Here is a 19,123-nt window from a genome sequence, read left to right on the forward strand (position 1 = left end):
GGATATTTGTGTGTGTGTGTGTGTTTGTGAGAGTGTGCGTGCCTGACACTTGTCACTACTTATCATGCTCCTGATCCATCTCCATTGAGCACACACACAAGCACAGGTGTGGTCGTGAGTGAGTGCAGGAGAAACACCTGAGGATTCTAACACACACACACACGCCACTGAGCCGCAGGAATCACAAAGGGTGATCGCTGTCCTTTAAACTCAGTGGAGGTCTCTCTCCTCTAACTCCAGCACGCAGACATGGAACTAGGAGTCGCATGAAAAAAAACGATCCGCCCTGCGTTTCTGCCCTCCCGTCTCTAAAAGATGATTTTACTTCCCAGAATCAGCATTCCTATTCTGAGGGTGCGTAGAAGTAAAAGGATTATAAGGACTCAATAACTTCTAATGGATTGGACCTTTTAAGTCTAATTTTTTGATTTTGGACAACCTGGTACTGAAGCAGGGTAGCAGGTGAGACTTCAAACATCTTTACTCCTGTCTTCAAAAATCTACACATCAGAAGGTTTGATCTTGTGTCTGGTATAAAGAACATAATTCTTGAATGCGGTGGACATATTCACAGGGATTTACCACAGTCGGTTTGGAATAATTACAAAGCAATTCCACTCTTAGAATATCACTGTTCACAATTGGTTAGTGTTACCATTACTGTAACAACAGTCAGGGCTGTTGCTGTCAGATGAGTTAGCAGCTAAGTGGAAGTCATTGTTCTGTTCACAGAAATCCGTCGTTTTTCCACGAGTCCCACAGCTTCTCCTCCTTGCGTTCTGGGCAGAGCATCTCATCAGGGGCTGTGAAGCGGACACTGACTGGACGTTCACTGGACGTTTGCTCGGCTCCGGGCACCATGAAGGAGACGAACACCAGAGGTGTCTCTGCACTGACGCACCTTGCCAGGTAACAGACCACAGCAGCCTGTCTGGGTAAAGACTGGAAAAGCTGGATGCGTGGCAGCGAAGCGATGAACCTGCGAGGAGGAAACATCTCAGAGCTGATCTCGTCCCCTGTCCGAGCCACCGCGTCCGTGCTCTTCGACCCTGACCCCTGGCCTCCCGGAGCCCAGGGTACCCTGGGAAACGTAGTCAGGAACGTGTCGGTGCCGGGCTGCGGCGAGATGGAGATGACGCTTGGGAACTGGTCCCAGGGCGGGGGGGTCTGGGAAGCTGGGGAGGAGGCCAGGGCGGTGGGGTGTGTCACGGCGACGCCAGCTGGGGTGCAGAAGAACTGGGCGGCGCTGCTGATCTTGGCGGTGATTGCCGTGACGGTCACCGGGAACATCCTGGTCATCATGGCCGTGTCGCTGGAGAAGAAGCTCCAGAACGCCACCAACTACTTCCTGATGTCGCTGGCCGTCGCAGACATGCTGCTGGGGGTCCTGGTCATGCCTGTCTCCATGGTGACCATCCTCTACAGTAAGTGTGCTGGTGTGTGTGTGTGTGCGAGATTCTGTGTGGTGTGTGTTTGTAGTGTGTGTGATGCGTATGTGTGTGCTCGCATCATGTGCCAGATTAAATAATCAAGCAGTAACAAATGTTTGGACGGTACAGTGAAGAAATATATGTGTGAAAAATAAGTGTGGTACTTAAACTCGCACTTTATCTGATGATGGGCGTCTGTCGTTGTGAAAGTTTCAGAGAGCAGTTCACTGTAGCTAGTGGTTCCTGAGAGAGTTGTATCAAAGCTTTTCAATTATCAACATCACCGTGTATTGAGATGTCCAATTTCACGGCTGGCTGGACTCTGTTCTTTGAGACTGTTTGTTGTTGCCGTTTGTCACTAAACACATGGAGGCAAGAGGCCTTGTTGATGAATTTCACGTCTTGGAATGAGTTTGGCTTGATGCATCATTTCTCATGCATGTATTCATTGTGAGGATGGTTCAGGTTCACTATTGGCTCCATCAAGGGACCCTAGAGATGAGGGATTTATGGACCATTCCTTCGTTCTAAGTGGTCCCTGTCCAATTGGTTTAGTTATTGTATCATCAAAATACAGTATGATCATATTTTTCACATCGATTTCTTATCTTTAGGACTGCCTTGCTATCTTATTACCAAGTCCAGATATCCCACTGTTTGCCGCCACCCCCACCCCCCACCCCCACCCCCACCCTCCACCCCCACCCCCACCCCCACCCCCACCCCCACCCCCACACTTTGGTTCTCTTTCATGGTCTCTCCCTCTGACTTCCCATGGAACCCAGTCCCTAGTTCATTTGTTTACCCCTCCCAAGCTACTCCTGTGGAAATGTGTAAATGCCACGAGTCATTGCTTTCATAGGAGGGCTTTAAGCCCTAAGTAGAAAACTAATTTGCATCAGAAAGAGGACGCTAAATTGGTTTGAAGGGAAAGCATTGGGGAAAGACCGACCTGTCTTGCCTGTTAGATGTTGCCTCTTTAATGAGAAGACAAAAGAAGTCATTAAACATTGTGATGCAGCGGGAAACGCTACAGACAGTTTGTAATTATTTTCTCGAGTCGCCACACTGTCACGGCCGATTGGATTAATCTGTAACAGAAAGTGGAGCGCAAACACAATGCCGTTTGCCATCGCAGAGACTCAATGGTGCCACAGGCCTCTCATTACCAGAAAAGGTATCATTATGATTGCGCAATTGTCCTGTTGAAGCAATTACGAGATGGGACACCTCTTGACCGATGACAGCGATACGTATCCCACAATTCCAGGGGAAACTGTAAGGGATAGGGGGTCCGCATGTAAACAGTTTGTAATTTGGGTGAAAGCCTTTAGCTCAGCTGTAAATCTTCCACCATTGGCAGGGGGTGCCGCTCGCAGACCCAGTAAATCACCAAGGGAGTGTTCTCTGAATACTGGTGCTGTGGTTGTGAGCAAACAGTGACCGTCTTCTGATGGTTTAACAAGCAGGCATTAGGAAACACTCAGAACAGAGGAGAGACTCCTTCATCTGACAAAGTGCTCTGAAGCATCAAGATGGCTCACATCTAGACGATGGAAAGACCTCCTGTGAGCCATCGCCTCGCTCGTGCTTCCTCTCCAAAACCAACCCTACATTGTTGTCCGCTGTGAGGTGTGTATTGAAGACAGAGCCTTCTGTTGTCGTGGTTAAGGACGATAGCAAGATGTTGGCTCAACTTTCCCTGGAAGAAAATAAATGGCTTAATCTCTTGACTGATCTCCCTTCTCCGTAATCCTCTCACTGTCTCTCTGTCGGTCCCCCTCACTTCAGGGCCTCGCACCATCTCTCCTGCTCTACACCAGTGTCTCGTCTTCCTTTGTAACCACTCTGGCGCCGCTGAACGGCGCCGTTCTCCTCCTCCTCCCTCCTTGTCATCCTCTCTCTGTCTCTCTGTCTCTCTCAGAGAGTTGCTACACGTCGAAAAAAAAAAAAAAACGTAACCTTGCTTTCAAACTGTGGCAGTTTGAACCTCTGACAGGTTCCTGGGGAGTTAGAAGACGCTGCAGGTGAGCTCTGTTCCATCCTGCTTCCGGCAGGTTCCACGCTAGTCGGAGCAGATGCTTCTTTATCAGCCTGAATCCCAACCGCTCTGGCTTTCACCGAGGAGGAGTAGAAATACTTTTGGCCCGACAACGTCCAATCGTGTCAAACCTTTGGAAAACACTGACGCCTCATCTGCTGTAGCTGCATATCAAATATGAGAGCGTTACACACACACACACATGCTGTGAAGACACAGTGAAGCTTTGGCAAATAATGTTTTCTGAAGAAGCGTGGATGTGTTTTATGAGATTCAAAATCTTTATGGTTGATTCCCTTTAGATTAGAAATAATACTGTAATCCCATGAGAATGGATAAAGAGAGATTTGAGAGAGAGAAAGAAAGAGAAAGAGAGCGACAGTCAGAGCATGAGAAAAAGAGAGAGAAAAGAAAAAAGAGAGGAAAAAAGAGAGAGAGATGGGATACAGAACAAGATAATGAAAAGTGAAGAAGAAAGCGAAAGGCCCAGTCCAGCTTTTCTGGTGGAAAAAAAGTCCAAGTTCAAATGTAGATGTTTAGACGCTGTTTGGAACAGACAATCATTTTCGAGTCGGTTTCAATTTCAAAGTGCTGGCAAAAAAAAACGAGGGAAATAAAAGACCAGCCGGCTCTCGAATGAACAGAGGCTTCCTCTCAGGCACGACCACGCAACAAAACAAAACCACAACAAAACAGCCTCATCATTATCTGCTCCTACAGACCAGATGTGCGATAGCAGGGCACAGGTCACTAAGAGGATATGGAACGGCAGGAAAATAAACAGACCAACAGGAGAGAGAGAGAAATGGGAAAGATGAAGCAACTGATGAATCTGAATCCCCCTGGGAGAGGGGGGGGGTGGTGGTGAGGATGACAGAAGATGTGAGATACAGGAGAGAGAGAGACTGTGAGAGAGAGACTGTAAGAGAGAGAGAGAGACTGTGAGAGAGAGACCGTAAGAGAGAGAGAGAGACAGACAGAGACTGAGGGGACAGAGAGACTGTTAGACACAAAGAGAGAGGGACAGGGAAAAAGAGAGAGAAATGTGTGAGACAGGAGAGAGAGGGGGTGGGGGCCAGGAATAGAGAGACTGTGAGAGAGAAAGGGATGAGGAGGGAGAGAAATATAGGCAGGGACAAGGACAGGGACAGAGAGAGAGGGGGTACGGAGAGAGAAAGGGAGAGACAGAGGGTGCATGATTAGAAGACGAGAGCGATGGGAGTCAGTGATGCCTGAATCTCTGGAGGTGGTGAGAGAATGAGAGTGAGAGAGAGCTCGAAAAAGAGACACAGATAGTAAAAGTAACACACTGTATACTCAGAGGAAACAGTAAGGATCAGAGAGAACTTTACAACAAACACATTAAGAGTTTGAAGAAAGATCCTGCAAGAAGCTAAAGGGTGGGAAATAGGAAATACAAAAAAAAGAAAATTGGAAAGAAGTTGTAAGGAAGGAAGTTTTGCTTTAACGATCCCTCACACTCAGTCTGATTGGTGTCCTAGTCTGGAGAGGGGTTGGGTTTTGTTCGGTGACAGTGTTGATGTACCAGTTGGAGCCAGGAAGGTTTGGTGGTCTCTGGCAAGAAGGAAAAACATGAACGTAACAGCCGGAGGCGGAAGTGGATGTGTTTGTTTACACCAACGTGTGTTGTTGATGTGATTTCTAGTCCAAACTGGGAGCATGTCACAAACGCACACACATACAAACAGATGACCATGCTTGTACTACACGTACAGCATGTCTGCGTGCACACACACACACACACACACACACTCACTCATGGAAAAAGTAGGTACGCATACATACATATTTATGTGACTGACTTATGAACAGGCAACACACACAAATACACACACACACAAACCAAAGCTCATGTCTATCTACACAACATAAACTATACTTTAAGATGTTTGACAAAGATATGGCTATAAGATGAATAGGACACTCAACATAAAACCCTGAATGCACAGACAGGTGGTATGAACAACATTCCACTTCCAGTCAAACAGATGGCCTCTCCTGTCTTCTGTTAAGGGAGGCGGAATGCCTGAACACACTTACGCACAAACACACACACACACACACACAGACAGACATTAGTGACAGACAGCGCACACTCACAACAGCACACATTGTGAACTCTCTCCCTATACTTCCCATGATCCTTCACAACCTCAAGTAGAGACGGCAGGGAAACGAGAGGAGAAAGAGAATGAGTGAGGGAACAAGGAATAGGGGTAATTACAGACTTTCTGTATTCGAGAACCCACAGCTGGTAAGGTCCTGCCACCAACAGTCTACCACAAAACCGGTAGCCATGGCGATGGAGATTTACAGCAACTGTCAAAAGTCAGTTAAGAGTTAAGGGTAAGAGTTTCATTCAGAAACCAATAAAATTGTACTGATAAAATGACTGAACTTCTTTAAATGGATGGGCATATGTGCAGGTTTTTATTTCTTCATCTAACCTATTGAATAAACCACTTCCATGAGTGGTTTTCATCAAACTGTATCTGTCTTTATTATGAATTCACTTCAGTCGTACAGCTTTTTAAAATAAAAAACAAAACAAAATGCTGTTACCAGGGCGATAGCGACCTCCAGTGCGTGTCAAAATGGCAAGTTGCCATGACTGCGCTGACAAAAGGAAAGTGTGTTGCAGACAGTGTGTGTTTGGGTGTGTGTATCCGAGAGCGGAGAAGAAATGTGAATTGAGGGGAAAAAAAAGAAATGCAAGAGAAAAAAGAGAGGGACGATGACGAAAGAGATGATTTTGAGGAGGACTAAATGTGCTAATTGACTGTTTGTGTTTACTCAAGGTCAACTCACTCCTCATTACCTGCTGTTGTGATGTTTTGTGTCGTCCACAACAACAACAGCAGTACTCTGTCCTACATGCATTTTTAGTGCACACATCTTCCCCACACAGTCTCTCTAGTTACACAATTCAGATCACTGTTGACATACGACTGGATATCAACATAAAACCTTCCTTGTTATGTTGTTATACGCAAGAAAGCATAATGGAAGTGAGACGCACATTTCGGAAATAAACAAAAATTACAAAAGTTTCTCTACTCTTGGGTGGAGAGAGAAAAAGACATATGGAGGGAGAGAGAAGAGAGAAAAGAGAGAGAGAGGTGGAGAAAGCAAGACATAAGAGAGAAAGAGAGAGAGAGAGAGAGAGAGAGAGAGAGAGAGAGCGAGCGAGAGAGAGCGAGAGAGAGACGAGAGGATAGACATACTACTGCTAACCTAAATAGCTTTCACGACGTGTGTTTCTGAGCCTGGCTTCAGACACACAGGTGTTGTCAGGTCCTGGATATTGTATCTCCGACTTAATTAGGCTCCGAGGTTTAACGAAATGGCAGATAAAATTGTGATGCTGATTAAATGGGGGCCGATGAGGTGAACACTCTTAATGAAACATGAAATGCCAACAGCCCTCGGAAGGCCGTTATTTAACTGTCAGAAACTATACACCTATCAGGTGTGTGTATTACATGTCTGCGCGCACCATTGGTTAGAAAAACGCGGGTGCACATATGCACAAAAACAGACAGACTCACTGTGAGTTTGCGCGTCACATAGAAATTGTGTCTAAAAAGCTCCTATGTGGTGGTGTGTTATCTCCGGCTGGTCCTTAAGTTGTTGTGAAGTTAAAAGGCATCCATTCACTACAGTAGCTGTTTGGACGTCTTTGTGGTAGCTACATTTACATTTCATAGATTTAGCTGACGCTTAAAATTGTATCCATAGTGACATACAAATAGCGTTTATAGAAATCGCAGCAGAAGGATCTGAGGAGCCTGGAATTTGGCGGTCAGAGTCAAGGATGGGTCTGTGTTTAACAGCCACATCACACTACTGAACAAATCACTTTCCCCACTATCCCAAAACACCAACGATAGCTGCAATAAATTCTTAGGTAGTGCCTCGCCATATTGATTTGACTTATCCATTTGTTTCAAATGAGATTACATAACAGGGAAGGTGGCAAATACCTGACATACTAGCATTTCCTGTGGCTTTGGGTTTCAATAATATATATATGAATGACAATCCAGTATGGTATAGTGTGATATGTCATTTTGCAGAATAAGATTTAAAAGATGTGGTCTGGAACGTTTTTAACGACTTTAAAAAGGATTGCAACCTTCAAGCGCTCCGTTTTGAAGGTATTTGACAGTGGATGCCTCCTACTGTTTGGGTGCAGAGTGATTAGCTGTTCACCATATTTAGCCTCTCTGGGGGACCACCTACCGGTCTCTGTCTGTCTGTCTGTCTGTCTGTCTGTCTGTCTGTCTGTCTGTCTGTCTGTCTGTCTGTCTGTCTGTCTGTCTGTCTGTCTGTCTGTCTGTCTGTCTGTCTGTCTGTCTGTCTGTCTGTCGGACGTTCTGCCACAGACACACTGGGCCTCATGTACTAACGCTTTTGCGCCCACTTCAGGCGTATTTGTTTTGCAATTTGCGCGTAAAAGCATGGCCAGGTATGTACAAACATGGCGCACTGAGGTAAAAGCGCAGACTGCCTGTCGCAGAAACTGAAAATGGCAAATTGCTCTTTTTGTGTCATGCATATGCGTTCATGGGAGGGTCAAGGGGAAAGTGGGAGTTTCCCAAAAAAAGATGGGAGGGGATGCGTTAAGTGGCCTAATTATGTATTCCACGGTATGTACAAAAACTGCCTGTGAAAGCACACCTCTATTTTGCGTTGAAAATTCTACGCTTTTTAAAAGCAGGCGTAAACCAGGATGCCTCCTGGTGAAATGGCAGCAGTAACCGAGCAAGAAGAAGACAAAGGCCAAAGGATTTTTTCCACAAGGATCACACTTTTTGAATTGAGTGAACACGAAATCATTACGCGTTACAGATTAAGCAGTCATGCAATATTACAGTTACTGGAAGAAATTAGAAAGATTACATCAAATCTCCGACTGAGCGTTCACATTCCATTCCAGCAGTTGTTAAACTCCTCACTACATTACAAATATTGGCATCAGGATCATTTCAAACAGTCATCGCTGTTTCGACTTTGGTGGCTGATCCATGATAGAAAGAGAGAATTCTCCTTAAGAAGGCCCATTCAATTGCGCGTTTAAATGCTCGCAATGTGCGGTATAGTGGGCGGAGAAAGGCGCTGATTACCCTATGACTTGTATGTTTCATAAATACGACGTCAACTGAAGTATCAAACCGTGCGCAATCTGCGGGTTGGCCATGGCGCTAATAGCGCTACGTTTGCGAATGTAGGTACATGAGGCCCACTGTCTCTTCTCTCAGCGTCTGTGTAATAGACTCCAGATCAGGGGGACTCCAGAGTGCCAACCAGAGATAAGAAGAGGAGCCTGGCTCACATAGCCCCACACAGGGGGCCCCACACAGGAGAGGAGATAGAGAGTCCCCCCTGCTGGGACCCCCCTGTGTGGGGCCCCCCTGTGTGGGCCCCCCTCTCTCTCATCTCTCCCCCCTTTGTGGAGAAAAGAACAGTGTGATCCTCAATGTACTAATTCTTTGATAATCGTAATCAAAGTAATCCATGTATTGTGGAGTCATACCATGAGAGAGGATGTTGGAAGAGTCATAGTGAGAGTTGCTACAGCAGAAAGATATCTTCCACCACAGTGTTTAGACACAAGCACACAAGGGCTTAGCATAAGACTAGCACCACACTGATTTCAATCTTGAATAGATAGAAACTTTGCATTTCTTTTATTTGCCCAAGCCCAATATTGTTAGCCGGATGACAGGCTCAAGGTTATTTAGATCAATTCTTGTTAAAGGCTGTAGTAAGGTGGCCAGCGTTCCCATGGAGACGGGCATATGAGGGGCAGCTGGTTGATCAGTCATCAGACAGGATGGTTAGACCGTGACAATCTCTACAGGCCGATGAGAGCTCAGCTCTCTCTCTGTCATGAACACTGTTTACTTTCACATCAAAGTTGCACACACCCTCACACCGACTTGAGTTCTACCCTCTCAGGTGTCTAAGTGTTCCTTTCCCCCCCTCTCATCTACATCAGCTACAACCATCCATCATTCCTTCTTTCAAAACTCATTTCTGTTCTGCTTCCAGGGTGGGGATGGCTGTATTCAGGAGAGGAAAGCTTCATTCAACTGGCACATTATTGCAAATCCACTTATTGTAACAGATAAAGGTACATACAAGAAAGTAATAGGAATGTTTAAATGCTGTTACGCAAGAAGAGAGAGCAGTAGTCTCGTCATCCTAGCAGTCCCTAGCCAGAGTCTGACCTTGGGTAGAATGTTTGTGCATGCAAGCATGTAACTGGCCAGGTCAGTCACATCGAATTTTTCAAGAAAAAGGAAATGAGAAAATGTACGAGAAGAGAAAATGGTTCCAAAACCAGTATGATTCATTTGAGTTACCCTTCTCATTCTCTATTCCCCACTTTCTCTCCCACATCTCTCTCTCCCCCTTCTCTCTCTTGTGTCGCTGGAGATGATGGAGGTGTTTAGGCATAAGAACCGCAAGCAAAATAGATAACTTCTACAGATCGTTATGTTCTGGCATCCCTCCGCTTATTTACTGTCTTGTTGATAGCCCTGTTTCTCTCCCTGGTTACACTCAGGGTGTAGATAGAGGGGAACGTTGTTGAGGAAAATAGGTTTATCTCCAGTGTAGTTTTTGCAATTATTTTATAGATCAATAAGGTAAATTAAATTCCCTATTTGAACTGTGGGGAAGAACGTGCTCCAGTGTTCTCTGTTTCCTCTTTACTGAGACAGACTGGTCTCCTAGAGGGGAGGCCAAAGAAGAGCTCTCCAATCTCTCCAGGATTGTAGGAAACTTTCTGGCAATCATTTAACAGACGACAGGTGTGAAAGAGTTTGTAATGAGGTCAACGAGAGAGAGAGAGAGAGAGAGAGAGAGAGAGAGAGAGAGTGCAAATGCATGGCAAGATTTTGGCAACACAGATTTAACAAATTTCTCGATCAGAGTCAGGAGATTTCAATTTACTGTTTCAATTTTACTCTATCCACTCATTGAGTCCCTTGTTCTCTCTCTCTCTCTCTCTCTCTCTCTCTCTCTCTCTGTCTCTCTCTCTCTGTCTCTCTCTCTCTCTCTGTCTGTCTCTGTCTCTCTCTCTCTGTGTCTGTCTCTGTCTCTGTCTCTCTCTCTCTGTCTCTCTCTGTCTCTCTCTCTCTCTCTCTCTCTGTCTCTCTCTCTCTCTCTCTCTCTCTCTCTGTCTCTCTCCCCCTCTCTCTCTCTCTCTCTCTCTCTGAGAATATGCAGCCTTTTGCCTCAGTGGCAAATAAAAAATTCCACTCAATCTCTGTCAGTCAACGACCCGGGCTTTGTTCAATCCCATCTCCACTTCAGACACAAAGACTAGATGGAAATGGGGAACAAATCTGAAATTAACCTAGTGCCTCCTCCTCTCTCTTTTGGTGCTTCTTCAAAACAAACGGAAACGTTTCACTGCCAAGTGGTTGTGTGTGTGTGTCTGGCAAAATAAGTGATTTTTCAACAGTTTCTTTTAACCATTGTGACTTTGAAGACCACAGAGGGAGTCATTGACTGTGGTTAGTCCAAAGGTCAGGTTAACTCAATAGCTCTCCTTCTCTGTTAGCTAACGCTAGCTCACTGAAAGTCAGTGACAGAAGACAAACCGACTGGAATGTTCTGGAAAAAAAACGTACAAATACAGAGAGAGCGAAAAATCGCTGACCATGGTGATGGCCATCCCTCATTCAGCCCAAATAAACAGATAAGGCTACAATAAGGTTCAGTTCCACCTGGGGAAGTGAAAGAATCCTGACCTCCCCAACAGAGGGAGAAAACGAGGGATAATGAAGTGGAACGTCAGAGTCTCTCAGTACGGTCCGTGTCAGAGTCTCTCAGTACGGTCCGTGTCAGAGTCTCTCAGTACGGTCCGTGTCAGAGTCTCTCAGTACGGTCCGTGTCAGAGTCTCTCAGTACGGTCCGTGTCAGAGTCTCTCAGTACGGTCCGTGTCAGAGTCTCTCAGTACGGTCCGTGTCAGAGTCTCTCAGTACGGTCCGTGTCAGAGTCTCTCAGTACGGTCCGTGTCAGAGTCTCTCAGTACGGTCCGTGTCAGAGTCTCTCAGTACGGTCCACGCCAATAAAGGCTTCCTCCCATCTCCAGCCAGCCTGTTTTTCTTGGCTGTGCTTGGGGGTGTCTAGACACCGGGTTAGTTCCGTGTTTAAACCCTGCTTTCCTGACACGTAGCAGTCAATTCATTACATCTGGGCATGTATTTGATCCTGTTCAGATGGATGATATGTGTGTGTATATATGTGTGTGTGTGGAGGTGGTACTTTGTAGGGTTGACTACGCTGATGTAAGGCTTGGAGTTTCTGGATGTATTCCATCTATATGAGTCATTCAGCTTGATGTGTTTTGGTCACAACATTATATGCTTTTTGGTCGCTATAACTGCTCAACATGACCATCAGACTTTACGAGGTCTCCGTTATATTTTTTTTACTGCAGACACAAACTCCACTAAAACAAATGTAACGGGTGTTAAAATGTTCAGGTCGATATTTTAATTGCGCCCTGGTTCACCTATTACGAACTAGACTTTCTGTGAATTTGTAAGTGTGTGCATCTGCCTGGAAAGTTTTTTCACAGTTCATCAGTTTATTGCTTTCAGTCCATTAGGTGTTATAATATTTCTAAATGTCCTTCTTTGAATTTAACTTTAGAGGAGGTTTAAAGTACGGAGATTCAATACTTATTCACATACTGAGCATTAAAATAAAATAACTTTCAATCAAAGTGCTTATAATAAGCTATACTCGAGTTCATAGGTAATAAGACCACAAGTTAGTAAGTCTGATTAACACATGTTAATGTTAACAAGCCTATTATACGGGCCATATCACTCATTAACTAACACTTATCTCATCTTACTGTAAGATGTCCCTCTCTCTCCTCTCCTCTACTTCCCTCCTGTTTACCAGACTACACATGGCCCCTCCCCTTCCCCATCTGCCCCTTCTGGATCTACCTGGACGTGCTGTTCTCCACGGCCTCCATCATGCACCTGTGTGCCATCTCACTGGACCGCTACATCGCCATCCGGAACCCCATCCACCACAGCCGCTTCAACTCCCATACCAAGGCCCGCCTCAAGATCATGGCTGTGTGGACCATCTCCGTGGGTAAGAGAGCACAAACGACTCCTCCACTGAGGAGGGGAGAGGCAGAGGCCGGGTGACATCCAGGAGTGAGAGGATGAGCTTTGACACAGGGACAGGAAAACACACTTTCAGGGGGTGCAGTGTCAGTGTCAGGAAACTGTCACGGTTGATTTTGAGCCAGATTGAGATGGATAGACAGGGGTCAGTCTATGGAAATCTAAACTCTATCCTAGAACGGTGTGCTGAAAAAAGCAAGTAAGCAAAAAATACATAATTAACTTCCGATGATACCTTCAGTGTGGACCAAAATAACGACAGTTCAATGTATTAACAATTGAACTAAAACTTTATTGACAAAATGCTAACGCTAATGAATGACTCAGCTTTCTGACCTGAGCTGTGTTTATGCCTTGTATTCACTCCTCATTAGGTCTTAGTCGAAGACGAGTGTCTCCAGATAGAATAACGAAGAATAATAAGCTCGCTGTCTCGGAGTTACTCCACAGGTCCAAGCCCTTAGGCTGGGCTACATTATGCTAAACTAAACTTTGATATGCTTGCGTACGAATGAAGTAAGACTGAGTGCGCTTTGTCTCCATGATAAGTGCATCTGCCTCGCCCTGCTCTCCTCTGGTTTGTCAAACGGAGGATGAGGAGAGGCGATGTTTGGTAGTGTAGAGCTGATGTACGGAGGCAAGAATAAATGTTCCTCTTGTCTGGAGTTGTAACACTGTTTCTGATCAGATCAGAGTCAACTTAGAGACGTACACAACGGCATGCTGGGGGATTATTACCTCACACACAGTACCCACTCTCCCCATCTCTCCCCCCCCCCCCTTCCTTTCTCTCCTTGACTCACACGCATCTGAGGCATGTCACCGCACCCTAACCGGAACAGGGGAAATGTACCTACATGTAGAGTTTAACTGCATGGCTTGTGTGGACTCTGCACTGTAGTGTGTGTGGGGGCAGAAGACACACTGTAGTGTGTGTGGGGCAGAATACACACTGTAGTGTGTGTGGGGCAGAAGACACACTGTAGTGTGTGTGGGTCAGAAGACACAAACATCCACGTCCACACACACACAGGTCCACGCATACACATGTCCACACACACACACGTCCACGCATACACAGGTCCACGCATACACATGTCCACACACACACACGTCCACGCATACACAGGTCCACACACACACACGTCCACAGACACACACGTCCACACACACACACATGTCCACGCATACACACCTCTCCCTTCAGTATTTATTGGAACATTTTAACGCGATGAGCAGACAGTGGCTTCAGGGATGGAAGAAAAAAAAAAGGAATAAAATCAAACAAATCCTGTCTTAAATCATTCAGGAGCGGAGAGAGTAGTTTCTGTCTTAGCTTTTCAGACAGACCAGTGCTGGAGGCGCTCCTCCGAGCCCCGCCCCTCCCTAGAGGCACAGGCAGATTTCAGCCCGTGAAACATGGCGGGAAACCTGCTAATTAGCCCATTAGCATTAGCATAGCCTTGATTCTGTGGTCCCCCTGACACAGACATATTTGGGGCGAGAAACGCCGTGTCTGCTTGCGTGACTGTGCTCGGCTCGAGTCGAAGAAGCCAACTTGCTAAATCGTCAGTCTTCCCATCCGACCCCTGCCAAAGAATGTTACATTCCTGCACAGAAGTTAAATCCTTTATTTATGGCTTTTTGATGTGCTACAACTACAAAGCTGGAGTACTGTTGGGGTTAAATGAGGTGTTCTCCAACTGGTGGTTGAAGATTGTTTGGTTTAGACTTATTTGGTCCTTCTCCAGTATTGAGGTGAGCTGTTATTCTCCGAAGAGAAAGAGCTGTTTCAGTGTCAGAGACAGAGAATCCCCCACGGCGGCACACAGTCAACCTTGTAAAAACAGGATTTTCTTGCTCAACACAATGAATAATGTTCCTTGGTCCAAAAACCCAAACGGCAGCTGACATATATTTGGCTTCTTCAAACGTGCTTTTTCTTCAACTGAGCGTTGAAGATTTGCATGGTAAATTCCACTAACAATTGATGTCGGTTCAAAGTTCAAAGTCAGTCACACTGAGGGCCTCATGTATGTACATTAGCAAATGTAGCGTTATTAGCGCCATGGCCAACCCGCAGATTGCGCACACTGTGATACTTCAGTTTACGTCGTATTTACGAAACCTGCAGTTCATTGGGAAATCATATGCAGTACAACTTGCCATTTTCAGTTACCGCGACAGCCAGTCTGCGCTTTTCCCTCAGTGCGGCATGTTTGTACATACCTCGCCATGCTTTTACGTGCAAATTGCGAAACAAATACATCTGAAGTGGGCGCAAAAGCGTTGGATGGGAGAAAGAAGAAACTTAGAGTAAATAAATGGTTCCAAGGACATAAAAAAAGACCTGCTTGGTCTTCCATCCATCTCTTCTATTAACCTTTTCCTTTGAAAGAAAAAAAAAAAAACATCAACCACCTTTACAAACTTCAACAACAAACATACCCCTTGTTGACCGCATAGTCTGGTTGTGTGCATCAAGGGAGCACAATTCTGCATCTGGGTTGGAGTGGGTTCATTCTGCAATCACGGAGCTCAGCTGAATCTAGTTGCTGCAGACAAAACAAACCCAGTCTGCTCTCTACCTCCAGCCAGGGGGTCTGACACCCACCACACACACTCAATCTTTAGAATACACAGATGCAAAAGAAGAAGCCCCGTTCAGCACTTCTCATCTTTATTTATCTCCTCGCACCGCTCTCTGTCCTCTGTGTTTCTGGCTGACGGAGAGAATGCGTTGGAGGCCGTGGAAAAGGAGACTAAATTCGCCTTTGATTTCTGAATTCTCAGAGAGCAGGGCAAGATGATGGATGCTTGGTCCCCAGAATAGGACAGCATGTACAGCAAAACAAGTGTCTGTGGCCTTATCAGAAGTAAACAGAGCCAGAAAAACAAGACAGACCCACAAATACTAGCCTGAACGAGGGGTCAAGCCGCGTGAGTTGTCTCCCTCTGACGTGCTCAAAAGACAGAAAAACACACAACACACTTACTTTACACACATACATAATCATGTCCAGTAGTGGAGGGGAGTCAGATGGCTGAGTGGTTAGGGAATCGGGCTTGTAATCAGAAGGTTGCCAGTTTGATTCTCGGCTGTGCCAGATGATGTTGTGTCCTAGGGCAAGGCCTACTAGGCTCAGGGAGAATGTCCCTGTAATTATTGTCAGTCGCTCTGGATAAAGAGCGTCTGCTACATGACTAATTGCAGTACAGTAATAGTACCATACAATCGTTTTATATGAGGTATTCCTGTTTGCAGTCTGTTTGCTGGGCCAAAGCTTTGGAATGCTCCCCCTTACCATGTGAGGTCTGCTCCTTCACTGGATATTTTGAAATCTACTCTTTTATTCTTTAGCTTTTGGAAACTTTTAATTGTTGTTTTATAGCACAGTTCTGCTATGTATTATGTACAGCACTTTGAATTGTGATCAATTTGAATTGTGTCAAATGTGCTTTATAAATAAAGGTTGTTGTTGTTCTTGTTGTGTGTTTTGCAAGATTATATGCACAGGCACACGCATGAAAATAGCTAGAAATTGTTTTTTTATGTTTCACGTAGAATAAATGAATTCAGCGACAAGTTCAAAATCGGGTGCAATGTCGACAAACAAGCATCAAAAAGCCATTGGACTAACTCACACTTTTACCAGATCATCAGCATGTGGATATAATAGAATCAAATATTTCAGAACGGAACCTTGTCCCCAAGTCACAAGGTGGCTGCATAAACATTCCAGAAGTGGGAATCTAATAAAGTTTTATACGCCATTTTTATTGGGTAAATGGAGGATAGGCTACCAGCCTTTCAGGAGATATAAAACTGCCCAATGGAAAGGTCTCATAAGTTTTGCAATGTCATGAATATGTGATAAAACAGATACAATTTCCTTCCAGGTTCGGTTTAGAAACAGACTTTATGGAAATGCATATGCTAATAACAAGGTTAAATCGCCAATCCAGTCGCAATGGGCTGTAAGTGAGGTTATGTTTAATATGGTTGCTATCCTGTAACCCTGCTCATAATATTAATCTGCACTGACACGGGGGCGCCAAAATGGCCGACCACGATGGACCAGTTGCACCCTGGGTCCCCTGGGCTATTATAGTGTCTGCAACTAACCGCATTGCGAAGGAGGTTGGAGGCTGTGGATGGCTCCAGATGCATCTGCCCCTCTCCCTGTCCTTCCAAATTCAGTTATTGAGCAATAATGATGTTTCTAATGCAAGGTCTGCCAGGGGAAATTGCTAGGTTTATCTGTCCTCACAGACAGCCAGAAGAGATATGAACACTATTGTTATTGAAGCCAAGGTATCTTGCTCTAGCTAAATTGATATATGATGGGAAGAAACAACAGGTTGGAGATAATTTGACATCGATATATACACACACCACAGGACTGGTGTGCTATCTGTTTTCCTGTCCTGTAGTACCGTCTGAATTGGATTGCACACAACAACCACAGTGTTACAGGGCATTGACACTTTATTGGAGAGAAGAAAAAGTGTGACTTCTGGAACAGAGCTAACCATCTCTTTCCTCTCTCCCTTTATTACCTTTTCGCCCCACCACACTTGCTCTTTCCTTTTCCCCTCTCTTTCTCTTCCCCCCTGTTTCTCTGTCTCCCCTCCCTCCATCCCCCTCTCCCTCCATCCCCCTCTCCCTCCATCCCCCTCTCTCTCCATCCCCCTCTCCCTCCAGGTATATCCATGCCCATCCCAGTGCTGGGTCTAAGGGACCGTTCCAAAGTCTTCAGCGACGGCAGCTGTGTGATGACGGACGGCAGCTTTGTCCTGGCGGGCTCCTTCGTGGCGTTCTTCATCCCCCTCACCATCATGGTGGTCACCTACTTCCTGACCATCAACGCCCTGCAGAACGAGGCCACGCTCTGCTTGGACCAGCTGGTACCCCGGCCCAAGTGGAGCACCACGCTCACGCTAGGCTTCCTGCCCCAGTCCTCTCTCTCCTCCGAGAAACTGTTCAGGCGCTCCATCAGCAGGGAGGCGGGGGGGGCTGCAGGGGGGGCGGCAGGAGGGGCGGCAGGGGGGGGGCATGGGCCCCGGGGTGGCGCCGAATGGCCGGCGCACCATGCAGTCCATCAGCAACGAGCAGAAAGCTTCCAAGGTCCTGGGCGTGGTGTTCTTTCTCTTTGTGGTCATGTGGTGCCCGTTCTTTATCACTAACGTGCTGGCGGTGGTGTGTGACCCGCTGAAGTGCGACCCCGTGGTCATGAGCGGGCTGCTCAACGTGTTCGTGTGGGTGGGGTACCTGTCGTCGGCGGTGAACCCCTTGGTGTACACGCTGTTCAACAAGACGTACCGTGCCGCGTTCTCGCGATACGTTTGCTGCAAGTATCAGCCTGAGAAGAAACCCTTGCAGCTCATACTGGTCAACACCATCCCCCCGCTAGCCTATAACTCCACCCAGATGCCCCTGGGGGACATGCGCTTATTGAGGAATGGAACGCACCCCAGTGGCGGGCAAGAGGACTTCTCTTTGCCGTCACTAGGAAAGGCCAAGTCGAATCCGCACAAAAATCAGGGAGACAAAGAGGAAAATATCAGTTGTGTGTGAGCTCAGAAAACTCGAAAATCCTTCCAGGGGTCATTGTAGATTAATGTATTTTCTTACTGTCCGATTTTCCTGACATTTTTGGGCGGGAATCGGGAACAGGAAATGTCACGACTTTCCACGCGATGAAAGGCGTCGTCTGTCGTCAAGTGCAGGAGGAAGCAGAGAAACCATGGCAACTATTTTTAATAGTGAACTATTACTGACTGAAAAGAGAGTTGATCCAGCGGATCAATTGGATATTAAATTGAAAAGAAATCGAGGAAAAAGGGACCACACAACTCATCCGAATTTATTTTTGTTTGTAGGCCTACATTGTTTTGTGCACATGAGTAAGTCATTAAGTACGGTCTAGTGCGTTTTTAACAGAGACTTAACTATCTTTTGTCACCACTCTCATCTTGACACCGCGAGCAACATGGTTACCTTGATGTGTGTTTTGGGGGGATATCATGAAGGGACATTTCTAGAAGGGGTGTTTAAAGTGACGCAATGCCGTTAACTTTTATCTTTCACGGAGAACTTCACCATCACCGTCGTGCTGCGAGGTTTAACCAATCACGACCCTCTACTTACAGTTGTCTCCTGTACTGTGGCAGTGATATTGCGGTGAAGTTGTTGCTACGATGTTAATGATTGTACAGTGGAGTTGCCCTGGCCTGGACTTGACAGAGAGTTTGGATGTTTTTAATAGTGTCTCTTTGGGCATTGATGTAGTCACGTTTTCTAAATGTGGACTGAAATTTAATGATTTGTTTTTGATCAAGTAAAAAACAGATGAAGCCTTAATTCTGTGTGCTAGTCTGGTTTAAGTGTGTTGATGTGTAATATGGGGTAACTCAAATTTGACCTGTCGACCTGTGTGGTTGTGTGATGAACTAGACACAGGCT

General features: G+C 45.9%; 1 protein-coding gene across 1 annotated transcript; it reads left to right on the top strand.

Annotated features, from left to right (window-relative positions):
* Nucleotides 1-973: 973 nt before the first annotated feature.
* Nucleotides 974-18,296, top strand: htr2aa (5-hydroxytryptamine (serotonin) receptor 2A, genome duplicate a). The gene is given in 4 exon segments (XM_084689108.1): nt 974-1,424; nt 12,422-12,622; nt 17,363-17,732; nt 17,734-18,296. Coding segments are annotated over 4 exon segments (1,524 nt in total). The 3' UTR covers nt 18,236-18,296.
* The last annotated feature ends 827 nt before the right edge of the window (nt 18,297-19,123 follow it).

The sequence above is a fragment of the Hypomesus nipponensis genome, chromosome 23 (genome assembly GCF_054491055.1).
Source record: "Hypomesus nipponensis isolate SF chromosome 23, ASM5449105v1, whole genome shotgun sequence".
Lineage (NCBI taxonomy): Eukaryota > Metazoa > Chordata > Actinopteri > Osmeriformes > Osmeridae > Hypomesus > Hypomesus nipponensis.